The following is a 15,328-nucleotide window of genomic DNA, read 5'->3' on the forward strand; positions in this document are numbered from 1 at the left end:
TAAATTTGTTTTCTATTGTATACCTCAGATTCTTGAGACTTGGCAATATCGACAAGAATCTTAGCAGCAGGATGAACAACATTAAGAAGTTTCATAATAGTAGCACCATCATTAGAAATAGTAGCATTGCCTTTGTCATCATGAATCAATTTATCCATTCCTCAATAAGAAACATATATGCAAGCCAGAGTTGCATAAAAGAACGACGTAATATCATAAATATGAAAGAAAATAGATCTATCTCGTTCCCAAAAGTTTCAATGAATCCGCCGCATAAGTCATATCAGAAATGTACTCTTCATGGGCGTCAAAAGAATTGCAGCAAGTACGTTGCCTTGTATCCCAAACCTATGGAATGAAATTTATAAAGCATCAGGATAAAGAAAAGTAAGTAACTAGTATTTCATCAACAGGCATATAAATGGAGTTTAAGATTAGTAATGACTAAATTGGATGATGAAGTCTAACAACAAGATAAGATACTCCACTTTTAAGGACTGGTGCATTTGTAATGTGGTTTTGTTGTGGGCATCATCAATTGATGTACCCCTTACTGTCACGGTGGACTTGATAAGACCTTAATACTACCATTTGTAGGCTTTCATTAGCTTTCGTTTGTAACAAATGCGGAAGCTGATGTTGGTGTTACACTTTTTTCCTCTACAGTATCTGCAACCTACGGTCCATCCTCACCGTGTTGCGCTATACTAGTTGATTTGGAGGTTTTGTTTCATGGGTGAAGAAGAACTGAATAAGCAAGTTAAAGGAAGCATGCGCATCATTAAAAAACCAAAAGACTAACTCTCAAACTTACATCAAACAAAATGGGATCAAACATCACCTTTTCTAGGCAGACTGTTGCCTCAGCTCTACTTCTCAATACGGAAAAACTCACTACTCATCATACTCCGGGTTATATGCCATTGTTTCCTGCTAAATTAACTCCTTAATATGTTCCGAAGACAATGCATGCTGCTCAGAGTCAAAGCTCAAGGGTGTCGAGCAGACAGCTTCATCACTAATGTCGTGCAGGGACGCTAGGTATGGATGTGCTAGTGCTTCTTCAACTGCAACCACAGAGAACAATACACACATAGATACATAAACCTGCCATATCGTGTTCAATCAAACTGCACAACTTTGCTGGGAAAACACAACTCAAATACCTCATTTCGTGTGTTACTGCTTTTACTACCATAATCAAAATCGAAGCAAATGCACCACTTTGCCTTCACTTCTACAGTACAAATACTTTACCGCCACAAAACATATTTATCAAAACAACCGAGGAACAGATTCTCACTCTTACCTCTCATTCTCTGCCTTGGATCAAATGTCAACATCTTCTCAACCAGATCAACAGCTGCAGGACGGACGTGTGGGAATCTCTCAGTAAACAATTGCCACTTGTGGCCGGGAACTTGTCGTTTATACATTCTAGGTCAGCCTCAGAAGGGGTGCCAATCAGCTGCCTTGTAATACACCAATTACTGTGTAAACACTACACGCATACATCAAACGTGTTCCATATATATGTAAAATCATGTATTAAGACATTCAACGCTACAAATCTTAACTATAGGTGTTTAGCCATTTACAAATCCAAACAAAACAAAAGCTTCAGAAACCATCTAGACACAATGACTACAAAACACCTTCGTGTCCATCCCTTAACTTCGACTGTCTTCTCCATCCTAGACCTTAATAAGATGAGTAAAAAAACCGTGTAATTAATTTTATATATCTACCTTACTGCATAAGGGCTCTTTTTTGCTCTTCCAATATTCACCAAAGCCACCACTAGAACAAAATAACAACTTAAATGGATTTAATCATAATATTTAATGCATGCATAAACTGCCATGCCATTCATTAATCTATATATCACTGCACATCACAAAACATGACAACAGGAACATTCATATAGAGGCTGAGTATTTGAGAAAACAAATATTCATACCCCCTACAGCAACTTCTATTGCATCATAAAACAAACTTAATATAACAAACTACAGCTGCCTTTCTCCATTTCTTGTCAGGTAAGGGTCTCTTATGTTTGCGAGTTTTGTCTTTCTTCTTCTCTGTCTCAGTGTCTGGTGACAATGGAGGCTTCAAAGGGGGTTTTAGTCTTCGAAAAGGATGAGTAGGTGCATCGAGTTTGGGTAAATCTTGTGTGTCAAGCAGCTTGGTCGTTGGGCGAGCTTGTGCAGCATCAGACATTGATCGAACAGCTCTGGCCATAGTAGCTGAAGCAATGTCATCAGTTTTGTCCTCTTCCTCGGGTACAATCCTTCTAGATGGCCCTGGTTGTTGAAGGCCACGCTCAAACCCTTTAAGTTTATGGAAAGGGGTTAAGATACCTTTGCGGACCAACTCATCCCTTTCCTAAGACATCATAGCAAAATGTCATTCACATGCCTAACTTTCTATGTGTTCCACTCTATTCCGACTTTAAAGTCCACATATCCAATAAAAATGCATAAATGAATAGAGCTTTAATGTATGAAGTACACTCCACCAACTTTTTCATTCTCAGATCTTTAAAGGCAACATGAGAAGGGGTGATATATATCTAAGTAACTTACCGTTTCAACAAATCCTGCAGAAGCAGCATCCAAAACCGCATCAAAGTCAACATCTTCATCATAAGAGACTGTTTTCTGGCGTTTCTTTGTATCTTTTTTGGATGCCTGAGCTTCTTTCAGCTTTCGCTTTGGTTTAACCTCTTCCTTAACCAGATCTTCAATCAACTTATGCTCATCTTTATCCAACTCTAATAGTTCATTTTGGAGCTGTACCTTTGTTTTCTTGAGGCTTCTTAAACGATCTTTAGCTAGAGCATGTTGAAGGTTTAAATTATTGGTAGCATTCCGAATGTCATTTTTATCATCCTCTTTACCTTCCTGCTCTCCATTATCAATGCTTCCTGAGAAATACTCCTCGTTTTCCACACGACTACTAGCCTGTTCAAAGCTAGCTGCAACAACATCTATTTCAACTTCAACTGCCCTCAGTTTACTTTGAAGCTTGACTCGACTAGAAGACGAAGAGTCACCAACTTTCTCATTGTCAAGAAGCTGTTCCTCAATGCTCCCTCCAGCTTCACCAACCTTGTCTGTTGCCTACATTATTATTATACGGACTGTCATTTTCAAACCAATATTGAAACCATAACTACGACGTAGCAGTTAAGAAAAGTTAATTAAGTTAGTAACTAGAAAGAAAATGAAAGATTATTACCTCAAACTGCAAGAAAATACGACTGTGTCAAAACGGACTTCCAAACTCCTTGTTTTCTTCTTCTTCTTCTTCTTCTTTCTTTGATTGACTGTTTAATTTGATTTTGATTTTGAGGAGTGCGAAAATTAGAGATCTTGAAATAATGCGGCGGTGAAAGGGTGAAAGAGAGAGAGAGGAGAGAAAAAAAAAATTATGTTTTATGTTTTATATTTTGATATTTTTGGTTTCCCTCTGTTCGCGAAATTTTTAAGTTTGTAACACTTCTCCAACGCTTTTTAAGCGTTAGCAATTAATTCCGGAAATTCACCCAAATAAAGCAACGCTTTACAATATTACCAACGCTTATTTAACGTTGGAAACTTACTAACGCTAAATAACCGTTGCAAATAAAAAAAAGTGTGTGTTGCAAATATCCTATTATGATGTAGTGTATCTTGTGTGTTACTACTACCACAATCACCAGAAAAAATAAAAACATAACAAAATGAAATTTACTTACAATGGTAGCATCATCCAACTCCATCCCAAGTGCTTGATACCTTCTCACCAACTCTAATTCTTGAGATTCACCATGATTACATACTTCCCAGTGATCGAGTCAGAACCCTCTCTTTAGCAGCCATATCTTTCTCTGTACTACTAGACATGTAATCACCAAACCCCATTGATATTCCATCAACAACAAGATTTACAAAACCCAACACCAATACATCAATAGAAGAAAGATGCCTAGCTGAGATTGATGATATAGGTGAAAAACAAGTGACTATAGCATTAAGATCAGCATACACAATGCTTTTAATTGCCTCTCCTCTTATGTATGTTTCTTTGGGCTTTTTGTCACTTGTATTGTACTTTGTTTGAGCTTCTTGTGAATCAATTAGTAAAACTGTTGAGTTGTGATCATCCATTTTTTGAGTTCTTAGAGGCAGAGATGCTATTTTTTTCATATACAAAATAGGGTGTATAGAAAGTTAGAAAGAAAGATAGTTGAAGACTTTTATTATGGTTTTTTATAAGGGAATTTTGTTGATGTCACCATGCATGGTAATTCAGATTTTGGTGTTGGAACTTGGAAGAACTTGTTGAGTTTTGCTTAATGAATAAGAAACCAATAAAAATTGGGACTGTAAAAACCTGAACCTATTTTGTGTGGCTTATAAATTGAAAACTTCGAAAATTTACTCAATTAAGAAATGCAAATATTTAACGTTACCTTTGGCAGTTACATTATGACAATCCTATCTAGTAATCCATGAGCGGTAGCGAACTTTTGAGTTGACTATAGAAAGGGGTGCAAATTGTTACTTGGTTTATGTCTGTCCGTATACCCGCTCCCTTAGTTTCATCTTCCTCTTCACTTCACTTCTGCCTTCTCTCATCTTCCGTCTTCTACTTCCTCCTCTTCTCCACAATAATATATACATGTGATGCATGATTTTTTTTATATTGGGTAACTGATGCATAATGGTTTGAACATTTTGAGTATGAATCAAAATATTTCACATGCGAATATGCAACTTTTTTTTAATCATAATTTTAAGATTAGAAATAGAAAAAAGAGGAACCCATGAGAGAGAGTACCAGGAGGGAGGGAAATAGTCACAGTATGTTTGGACTTTTGGAGAGAGAAGGAGCGAGTTATGAGAAAACCCTTCGTGAGAGTATATTTCGTATTTAGAAATTTTGGTTTTTAAGTAAAGTACGTAAAAGGGCGTCCGTCTAATAGCGGGGTTATATATATATATATATATATATATATATATTAGGGAGACAGCAGAATTTCGAACAGCATCGAAACAGCAAAATTTCGGCTGTTGGATCATCCTAAATCTAAATCTGATCAAAACCAGCATATATCCATAAACTTACGAAGGGTTTTCTCTCTCTTGTTCCTCTCTCCAATTTTGTCCGAATCCAAACCCAACACCTCCAACACAAAATCAAAGTGGTCTACTGGCTTGTGCTCTTCCTGTCAAGTTGCAAACGATGTCGCGGGTAGTATTCGAACTGTTGCTTCCTTCTTCGCAGAGCAAAGAACAATGGAACTTTACCAGAACGATGGGACGTTACGCAAGTTTGGAATATGGGCGCTATGGAAATCCTACTACTGAGTCTCAGGAGAAAAAGATAAGGTTTGTTCTACTTTTCAATGTCTGTATATTCATTCATGAAAGTCATAGACTCATAGCTTCTATCATAGTTTATAACGCCAGGAGATTAATAGTAACCATTTATCTTGTTATGTGCTCTCTCACTTACAAAATTCCAAATTTCTGTTTGTTGAAATGCGTAACTGAACTTGCTAAACAGGAAAGTGCAGAGTGGGCCATAACTTCAGTCTTACATGACGCAACTGTCGTGGTAATTCATTTGAGTTCTAGCGATAATGGGAATTCTCGAATTTTTATATATATTTTTTGCATTTGTTTGATTTATTACGTGTTATGATGTAGGCTGGTTAGGGTCTGGTGCAATGCTAAGTGCAGTTCATGGTTTCAATACGGGTATTACTTTTTTTTTTTGATCAGCAAAACAAGATTTTATATTAATAGTAATGAAGATGCAGTGTGAGAGATTCACACTACTAGAAATACATATTAATGCTACCCCTCAATCACAGACTCCCATCTAAAAATGAGGTCATCCAATTTCAAACCTCTAACACTAGGTAAGAAAGACACCCATGCCCACATAAGAGTTTTACATTTGACTATAAGCTGTTGGACATCCCTAGACTCATCGTCGAAAGTTCGACGATTGCGTTCCAACCATATGGACCATGTAACTGCGTGAGCTATAACCTTTGCCAAAATCCGACCGGTAGTGGAGATTCTACCATCTGGCTTGCGGTTGAACCGCCCCATCGGACCTTGTGATCGTCACCCCGACACTTAAGAGAATGCATGAAATAATCCCATATAATTTGTGTAATTTCACAATCCATGAATAAGTCTTTGAATAGTTTCCTCTTCTTTAGTACACATGACACACACTGTTAACTAGGATTTTGCCTCTCTTTCGAAGATTATTATTATCGCGTCAAGGTCCTCCCCAAAGATAAAGCCCAAACAAAGAATGAGACTTTGGTTGGAACTCTATTATTCCAAACTTTGCTAACTGGAAAATTAAGGGCTCCCAAGTGCAAAGCTTGTATCCTCTTTTCCTCGATCAGCTCATACATTGACTTCGGAGTAAACGGTTGAACCTTCCTTGACCACTTCCATTTATCATGATCTTCATTAACCCTTTGAGTAGCAAGCAAATCCAGAAACTCACAGATTTGTAGTAGCTCCCTATCGAACAAATTCCTTCTAAATTTCAGATCCACGATTGTACACCATTATCCCATATAGCGTGTTCTTTGAAGCGGTCCCAGACTTGTTACTAGAAATGACATACAAATCTTTGAAACGTTCTTTTAGAGGCATTTGCGAGCACCACTTATCATCCCAGAACATAATTCTTTCTCCGTTTCCAAGCTTGAAACTTAACTCTCTCTCTACCATATCTTTATGATTCATGATTCCTTTCCAAAGACAGCATCCATGTGATTGGCTGACTTTTTTCGTGAACCATCCTGTTCCGACAACTCCATATTTATCCCTGATCACATCTTTCCACAAGCCCTCTTCTTCACTACCAAAACGCCAAATCCACTTAGAAAGCAAAGAGGCATTCACATCTCGAATACGTCTAAAACCAAGTCCACCATACTGTTTTGGAAGACATACTCTTTCCCAAGATATCAAATTATAACGTTGCCCCTCATTTGTCGTACCCCAAAGAAAGTCTCTCATCATTTTCTCAAGTAATTCAGCCACCGATACTGGAATAATGAGTAAAGAAAGAAAGTAGACGGGCATACTAGCAAGTGTGGACTTGATAAGGATAATCCTACCTCCTTTTGACAAATATTTGCGCTTCCAAATAGCTAATCTTTTGCTGCATCTTTCAATGACTGGGTTCCACATACTTTTGGCCTTATGCCCAGCAGCTAACGGTAACCCCAGATATGATGATGGTAATGAACCAGTCCTACATTCCAAAACCATGGCCAAAGCATCCAAATTGGGGATGTCATTCACTCCATATAGGTTAGACTTACTCAGATTAACATGCAACCTTGAGACCGCGTCAAACCACATTAGGATAGCCTTTAAATTGAGCACTTGGTCTTCTCTAGCATCAAAAAAGAAGATAGTATCGTCGGCGTATTGGAGTATGGGAATACCCGGACTTGTAGCTGAAGCTTTAAACCCTATAATCATACCATTGTCTTGAGCTTTGAATACCATCCTTGTTAGTGACTCCGCGACAAGCACAAACAACAATGGGGATAGAGGATCTCCCTGTCGCAGGCCCTTTGTGCTAGTGAAGAATCCTTCAGGGCTGCCATTAACCAGGATTGAAAAGTGTGTTGTAGATAAACATGCTTTGATCCACCGTCTCCATTTAATTCCGAAACCATATCTACCCAGCAAATAGTCAATGAAGGACCAGCTTACACTATCGAATGCTTTCGTAAAATCAATCTTACAAATCAGTCCAGGATCACCATTCCTTCGACAGGCATCAATAAGTTCATTTGCTATCAAAACCGCATCTTGAATTTGTCGTCCCTCTAAAGATGATCCTTGATATGCCCCAACCAGTTTGTGCATCACACTCTTAAGCCGAAGTGTTAACACTTTAGCTATGATCTTATACACTCCACCCAAGAAGCCGATAGGTTCAGTATTCGCCATGCTGAGGTTGCCCCATCCACTTCGGAACCAATGTGATAAAAGTAGAATTGAATCTCCGGTTAATAAATGAGTTTTCCTGCAGTTCACGGACCACCTCCATGACGAATCTTTCATAAAAGTGCAGCAACTTTTGTACACTATCATTGCAAATCCATCCGGTCCGAGGAGATTTTTTCACTGCTAAAGAGTCGAGAGCCCTTTTGACTTCATCTTCCTCAAAGTTCCTCCATCCATCCATACAGCTAGTTCCTCCTCTATACACGGTAACTCTAGCCCATCAAGAGTAGGTCTGTCAAAACATTCCTCTTTGTATAGAGTGGAATAATAATCAACAATGTGCTTTTTCATTACCACGATCTTTAACCCATCTTTGGCCATCAATTTTAATTTTGTAATCGAATTGCTATGAAAACGAGCATTAGCAATCCGATGGAAATAGCCTGCACACCTCTCCCCTTCCTTGTTCCATTTAGTCTTTGCCCTTGAAAACCAATAAGTTTCTTCCCTGTTCAATTTGTTGCTCCAATATCTTGTTTGTTTCATCTTTAAGAACAAGTTCCCGGTTAGAGAGATCCATTTGTTCCTCTTTTTGTTCCAAAACTCACCCAATATTTTCTAACATTCCTTAATTTTCGGATCAATTCTACCCGGAACTTATCCCTATTCCATTCTCGCAATTTGAGTTTCAAATGCTTAAGCTTCTTATTAAAGGCTAACCCCGGCTTCCCACAACTATCGGTCTCTCATTCCACCATCCCTCCATTAACCCCCACAATTTTCCGGCTTTTCCAGCCACATTAATTCAAATTTAAAGGGACGAGGACCTCCTTCAAAGATGGCATTTTTCAAGAGAATAACACGATGATCGGAAAGATTATACCCGATGCTTGCTCCCCATGCTCATCAAAATGCAATCAATCCATGACTCACCAAGAACCTATCAATTACGCTCATCTTGGGACGTTTCGTGGTGATTCGAGAATGTGAATTTAGCTCGCATGCAGTGAAGTCCATCAACCCAAAACTGTCAATGAATTCATTAAACATTCTCATGTCTTTTGAGATTCTCGCTGTTGTTTCTCCTTTCTTACGTGAATCTTATACTATTAAAATCCCTCCTATACACCATGGCAAATCCCACAAGCCATTTACATCAGCCTAGTTCTTTCCAAAATTGCTCCTTATCTCACTTTGATCAACTCGCCCATATACACTTGTGAACACCCATTTTAACCCCATTACATTAGATAGACAAACGAGTGATAAAGAGAAAGCCCCTTTAAGAGAATCCTGTACAGTCACTCTATCTGTATCCCATATCACTAACTGCCCCCCTGATCTTCCAGATATCCCGATAGAAGGGATAAAATCCCATGCATGCGCACTTCTCCCCCAAAGATGCGTGATAAATTTCTCATTACATACTTCCTTTTTTGTTTCTTGCAATGCCACAATCATCGGTCTATGCTTACGAATAAGCCTTCTTAATCTACGAGCTTTTTCTTTGTTCGTAGATCCCCTCATGTTCCATGTCATGATGTTAGTCGACATTAGAAACCGATTTTCCCTTTTCCATAACCTCTGTATTTGTTTTCAGAATATGCAATTCCATCTCAGCCCTCCTATTGATGGCTTTCAACAGATCCCCTGCACCTTTGCTACCCGTAGTGACTCCCAACATTGTACCCAAAGGAATTACGGTGTCAGCAACCCAATTCTCAGATAATTGCGTCTCATTAACTCGAGAGACATTATCCGCACTATTTGTTTCGTTTTGGTTCTGCAAAGAGTCGATAAGCAGCTCTTCATCTTCAGACTTCTCTTCCTCCATCTCTCCTGAGGATGAAGAAGAAGCCGATCCCCAATTCCCATCATCATCCTCTACTATTTTGTTCCCATCTACACCCCTGCCTTCAACATTCATATCATCCCTGGCCGAGTTATTAGCAGAGCAAACAATGAGACTTCGCACGCGCAACTGAATTGGTGATGGTGAAGTCTGGGCTATATTAAGATTAGGCCCACTACACACCCGACCTGTAACTCCAGAAAATGTATCTGGAACATAGAGTCCATCAGGACTTGTATCAAAAGGTCCAACAGAACCTAAATCTCCTTGGGCCTGTCTTCTGGACCCTTGCATCTCCTCTTCGGAACCATTATGGGCCTGTATATGCGAGCGTCTTTCATCCATTCTACTTCCACGTGAATTTGAATTTTGAATTGCTCGGTGTGTGTCAGTTTGAACCCCAAACCTACTGATACAATGCTCCCGTGGGTTTCTATTAATCTGACTCTCTCTACCATTTGTGGCCACCTCAGCATAGGAACGAGTCTGTGTCTCTTGAGTCGACCCAGGATGCAACTCGTCTACTTCCTCAACTAATTTCCCAAAGTGAAGGTCATCAATTTCAGGCAACACTCTGATCGGATAGGTAATACCTTCATCAATCAACGGTAGAATGTTAGGAATCTTCAGCAGATCGCAATCATCCACTAAGATCTTAACACGAGAAACTTCTCTATAGTCTCCCATCTCTTCCTTGACCTTATAAAACCTCCCAAATTTGGAACGCGGTTTTCGAAGACTTCTACGGACCATAGATGCAATGGGATTAGAAACTCAATCCATCGTTTACGTTTGTGTAGCCCACGACGGATCAATCGTTCCGATGCCGGTCTCCACCTTCAAGACCGAAGTTTAGCTTTGTTGATACTCAATCCGTGGGGCTTTGAGCAACCTCTCAACTTCCTCTATGGTGGACAGCTCCATCATAGCTTTGCGACTATTAACGCATGTCAACTGAGGAAGTTTATGCAGATTGAAGATGTCTTTCAATAACTCAGGAATTTTCGGCCAGTCAACGTCAGTCCTCTTAGACTCCACCATTAATGCAGAATTTCTGAGTCTATTGGCACGATCTGCATACCCATGTTTCACCACCACTCTTGCTGCACCTCCAACATTCTGTAGTAGCACACCAGTTGTTGGTATTTGGTGAGTAACCAGGATTGGAGCGGATCTACAAAAAAGGAGTAATGCTTCTTTGAATCTTGACAAGCCAAAATTCCTCTCCCCTACCGGACAGCAGATTGTAAGCACCCCTTTTCGAAACCTTTTCGAAATAAAAAGTAAAGATATGAATAAGCCAGATCTGTTGTTCTTGATCTCTAGCAGTATATCAGTATCTTCAAACCTCTTCTTTCCCACAATACCCACTTTAACTTCCTTATTATCAAAAGTGGCAAGCTTGTCAGCAATCCACTTACCAGAAACTATTAAAAAATCAACCTTGGTTGAGAAACCCCTAGCCCTCTCGACAATTGTGATCGTCCTTGCATTGTTTTTCATGAACTCAAAGGTCTTCCATTCAATCGAGACTATTTTCTTAAGACGCGCATCCATCGAAACTCGTACTAGCCTTACTTCACCCCCCTCAAAAGAAGAGGTACTTTCACTTGCATCTCTCTCCTTAACCTATAAATCATGTTTAATGTTTGCGGTTTATATCTACTTGTGGATGTTGGCATTTTGCAAAATGAAGATTCATATTAAAAACATTTTGTTTTTTGGTCCTAGGAATGCCATTTGTTCAGAAGTATGTAAAGGGGCCTAAGGCTTCCTCTAGTTATTGGGGTATGTTGTCTTCTACACAAGAACAGATATATAAAACTCTTTGTTGTCGTTTTTTGGGAAGTTATGGTTTGTTTCATATACTAATTGAAGTACAGATTTACACATCTTACTCACATAGATACAATTACAAAATTACTTCTCCCAAGTAAACGGTTGCTTTATCAATGCACTAACACAATTATCTTCTCTTGAACAGCTTCCTCCATTGCTCACATTTTCCGCTGCTAGTGCGGCATTTGGAGGTATGCTTATCGACTATTGTACTTAAGTGATCACATTGTTTTGTTGATTCTTTTAGATGGCGCGTGTTGTTATTGCCTCACTATTGTGTATTTGATGCAGTTCCTTGTTTTTTGAAACTTTAATTCCGTTATACCTTTTGAAAAAGTTTTTTGTTGTGATTCCAATAAAAACAGAGACTGATGGAAGGACTGAGAGAAGTGTGAGGTCTTGGACTGCGATGATAGCGGGGTATGTTCAGTGTGGGAATCTGAAAGAGGCGATTCGTATGTTTACTGACATGGAAGCTGCTAGGGGAACACCTAATGAGGTCATTGTTGTGGCGGTATTAGCGTCTTGTGCGGATTTGGGTGCACTTGATTTTGGTAGGAGAGTTCATGAGTATTTGAATCAGTTTGTAATACTTTGATTGACATGTATATCAAATGTGGTTGTTTAGAAATTGCTCGGGATGTCTTTTATGAGATGAAAGAACGAACGGTTGTGTCATGGTCGGCTATGTTTGGAGGATATGCAATGCACGACCAAGCTGAGGAAGCCCTGAAGCTTTTCTCTAAGATGTCTCGTATTGGTATTCGACCAAATGGGGTGGCCTTTATTGGGCTCTTGCATGCTTGTAGCCATATGGGATTAGTAGATGAGGGCTGTGGATTTTTCAGTAGCATGACTAGAGATTATGAGATTATTCCTCAGATTGAGCATTACGGTTGCATGGTTGATCTCCTTAGCAGGTCAGGACTACTCCTGTATTGGTTGTATATTGTAGCACTACTGCTGTCCAGCAACAAGCTTTCGAAGTGCCACAACTTGGAGGGGAGACAGGTTAGCTGATGTATTACGTATTGCTAGTTGGTTCTCAACGAGGTCATGAAGCAAATGGGAATCTGAGGATCTCTCAGTAGTAACGGGTTTGCTGATTTGTACAGTGGCGCTGTGGCTGCCTTCAATGTAGTGAAGACCGGGTTGGAGCAGGAAGAATCTATGATGAAGGCTACTGATTTTAGTTCGAAGCTAAAGGAGGAAATGGTTGACGAGTTGATTGGTTGTGTTTCCTGGATGCGTATGTGCAATCAGGAAATGAACAAAACAATTCAAAAGTTTGTTGACACAATCAACGATCAATCTCATTGCGGGGATATCTTAATAGCATGGGATAGTTTGTTGCTAGCATGGGATAACTGAATCTTTAAAAGTTGTTGTGTTTATGCGGCTTAGGAGAGATCCCTGTATTTAAGTATCTTCATCTTGAAAATAGTTTTTAAATTATGCTGAATGAATGCTTTTGTATCTAAAGTCGAATTTTCACTGCACCGGGTCCATGTCTTGCGAAATTCATTCTATTGTTCCAGATTTAATAGCGATATTGATGTTGCCTCGAGCTAGTACTTAAGTATAATGGGGAACCAAATTGAGGATTACTAATCATTTCGACAAGTCATTGATAGATTTGATCATACAACTTAGATTCAATAAAACAGCCTAACTATTTTACAGTCAATTAAGGTTTTATATGCAGTTAGCTTACGATCGTTGGATTTTCATACAATCTTGGTTTCTAAGCAAACACCTTATATTATTTCAGACCAAAGGCCTAAACACAGAGCAATATTTCAGAGTTTTTTTCAAACTTCAATGAATCTGTGATGGCGCACCTATTTCTCATGCCTGACATTGTTGGGTTTAAGTTTGTCCCGAATCTAGTAATCCAAGATTTAGCTGCAGCCTGACACAAATCAATCCACCATCAAAGCAATTCAAACTGGGAATACACATTAACAGATTGGTAATCCACGATTCAAACTGGCACTCCACGATTTGAACAAAAGAAAATGGTACACTAAAGCAAGAAAAGAAACAGAAATGTCAGAAAAAAAAATCCTCTACATTAACAACCAATCTGCTGAAAGTTTACAAGAACGATACTCCAAAATTCACCCATGCAAAAAAATAATGAGTGAAACAACAAAGAATTATTTGACAATCATCTTCAAGATCAACAAGGAATCTGATCAATGAACCATCTGATTATACTAATTGGTAGCTTAATGAGAGATACCGCGAAATTCGCCAATCCAGCACAACAACAACAACATGGGCACAAGCAACTAATGAATCTGTGATGGCTATAAGCACCAAAGAGAATACTTAAGGGTACGGCTGTTTACTTGATTAACAGATTACCCTCGCCTACATTAGCACACTTGTCTCCACTGGAAAAGTGATTTGGCACCAAACCAGACTACCATCTGTTACCCATGTTGCTGCTACATCTATGCCAAGTCCCTCAGCTGTCTCTGACTGTGCTCCTTCATCCGCTATTGATCCTGGCTCCTTCTATAGCAGGTGCACTACCAGTCTCACCACCTGTCACTGTTTTCTCTGATTGAGATACCTTCACTCCGTCTTTCTTCTTGGGGGCAGTCTTCCTTGAGGTGTCCCGCTCTACCACATCCGAGACATAGATTTCTGATATGCAAAAGTACAACCATACAGCTTTTTGATATGCAAATACTCAAGGGCTCTAAGCACGAGAATGTATTCATGCCAAATATAGTTATGATGTTGTCTTTAATGGAGCTGCTTCCTTGTGTTCGAAGTACCACAGATTTTACGTTCTTTCCAGTTGTGTTGTTACAAACTAATCGAACTCCTTTGGCAATAAGGGCATACGCCTGAAATATAACAAGACTGTCAAAACCAAACTACAATCCCACAGTTTCAAGATGAGTAAAGAAATTAGCTAAGAACTCACATTCAATAAAGAAATTAGCTTTGCATACTCCTTTCGGATATTGCAACTGAATTCCTTGCTTCGAACAGGCAAAGAAAAGAATAACCTCTCAACAGTAACTGTGGTACCAATCTGGCGTGCTGTTTTCCTTTTACTGTATGGTCAAAAGTCAAGTGTGTTGCCATTGGTTCATATTTGGTTCTTGTTTCAACAGTCAAATTCCCAAGTGCACACAGGGAACTCAATGCCTCCCCTAGAAATCCAAATGTCACCAAAGACTGGAGATCAGGAAAATCTGATATTTTAGATCATCCGAATATCATGTAGATCTACATCAAATGCATATAACAAATACAGTTGAAAAAAAAACAAATAACAATAAGCAGAAATAGTGTGTCACAAGATCGAACTAAAAACGATAAATTCTTACCAGATAAATTAAGAATCAAGCACGAGATGATTTGTTTTTGGGTTTTTGGGGTGGTTTTGATTTTGTTGATGATTTTTGGGTTTGATTTTGGGTTTTTCGGTGGTTTTGATTTTGTTGTTGATGATTTGGTGGTTTTGATTTTGAATTTGTTGATGATCGTAGTTTGTTGTTTGCTGTTTAGAAATTTCGAAACCCAAACCCTTCGTTAAAAAAAAAGAATTTTGAAACCCAAATTCCGAAATATCGTTTTTTCATCTTGATCTGATCAGCTATGATCCAACGGCCGATATTATGCTGTTTTG

General features: G+C 39.0%; 2 protein-coding genes and 1 long non-coding RNA gene across 6 annotated transcripts; 1 reads left to right on the plus strand and 2 right to left on the minus strand.

The window, feature by feature from the left end:
• Window positions 1–1,801: 1,801 nt before the first annotated feature.
• LOC147493276 (protein CHROMATIN REMODELING 8-like) lies at window positions 1,802–4,151 on the minus strand. The gene is made up of 4 exons (XM_086567804.1): window positions 3,846–4,151; window positions 3,241–3,246; window positions 2,586–3,122; window positions 1,802–2,385 (listed from the first exon to the last, which is right to left on the minus strand). Exons 1-4 carry the CDS (start codon window positions 4,149–4,151, stop codon window positions 1,984–1,986), a joined length of 1,251 nt encoding a protein of 416 aa, XP_086423930.1. The 3' UTR covers window positions 1,802–1,983.
• A 1,544-nt stretch (window positions 4,152–5,695) lies between these two features.
• LOC147493277 (pentatricopeptide repeat-containing protein At4g38010-like) lies at window positions 5,696–13,158 on the plus strand. Of its 3 annotated transcripts, XR_015199650.1 has the most exons (4): window positions 10,572–11,437; window positions 11,569–11,625; window positions 11,822–11,867; window positions 12,042–13,158. XR_015199650.1 is itself a non-coding variant. In XM_086568642.1 (3 exons), the coding sequence occupies exons 1-3, from the start codon at window positions 5,733–5,735 to the stop codon at window positions 12,272–12,274; spliced, it is 294 nt and encodes a 97-aa protein (XP_086424768.1). In that variant the 5' UTR covers window positions 5,696–5,732; the 3' UTR covers window positions 12,275–13,158. The 3 variants fall into 3 exon arrangements, 2 of the variants coding, with proteins under 2 accessions (XP_086424768.1, XP_086424767.1); XM_086568642.1 differs by lacking the exons at window positions 10,572–11,437; window positions 11,569–11,625 and adding an exon at window positions 5,696–5,747; XM_086568641.1 differs by lacking the exon at window positions 11,569–11,625 and having other exon boundaries at window positions 10,703–11,437.
• A 568-nt stretch (window positions 13,159–13,726) lies between these two features.
• Window positions 13,727–15,328, minus strand: LOC147493278 (uncharacterized). 2 transcript variants are annotated; one of them, XR_015199942.1, is made up of 3 exons: window positions 15,027–15,328; window positions 14,618–14,925; window positions 13,727–14,537 (listed from the first exon to the last, which is right to left on the minus strand). It is a non-coding gene; the product is annotated as an uncharacterized LOC147493278 (long non-coding RNA). The 2 variants fall into 2 exon arrangements; XR_015199943.1 differs by having other exon boundaries at window positions 14,618–14,874; window positions 15,027–15,326.

The sequence above is a fragment of the Coptis chinensis genome, chromosome 6 (assembly GCF_015680905.1).
Source record: "Coptis chinensis isolate HL-2020 chromosome 6, ASM1568090v1, whole genome shotgun sequence".
Classification (NCBI taxonomy): domain Eukaryota; kingdom Viridiplantae; phylum Streptophyta; class Magnoliopsida; order Ranunculales; family Ranunculaceae; genus Coptis; species Coptis chinensis.

Bases quoted from the DNA above. Each gene is read 5' to 3' on its own strand.
- LOC147493276 (XM_086567804.1), bottom strand. From the start codon at position 4,151: ATGGATGATCACAACTCAACAGTTTTACTAATTGATTCACAAGAAGCT. The intron at 2,386-2,585 runs GTAAGTTACTTA...ATGATGTCTTAG, and splicing joins CTGCAGGATTTGTTGAAACG to GAAAGGGATGAGTTGGTCCG.
- LOC147493277 (XM_086568641.1), top strand. From the start codon at position 11,129: ATGAATAAGCCAGATCTGTTGTTCTTGATCTCTAGCAGTATATCAGTA. The intron at 11,438-11,821 runs GTACTTTCACTT...TCTCTTGAACAG, and splicing joins CACCCCCCTCAAAAGAAGAG to CTTCCTCCATTGCTCACATT. The intron at 11,868-12,041 runs GTATGCTTATCG...CAATAAAAACAG, and splicing joins TGCTAGTGCGGCATTTGGAG to AGACTGATGGAAGGACTGAG.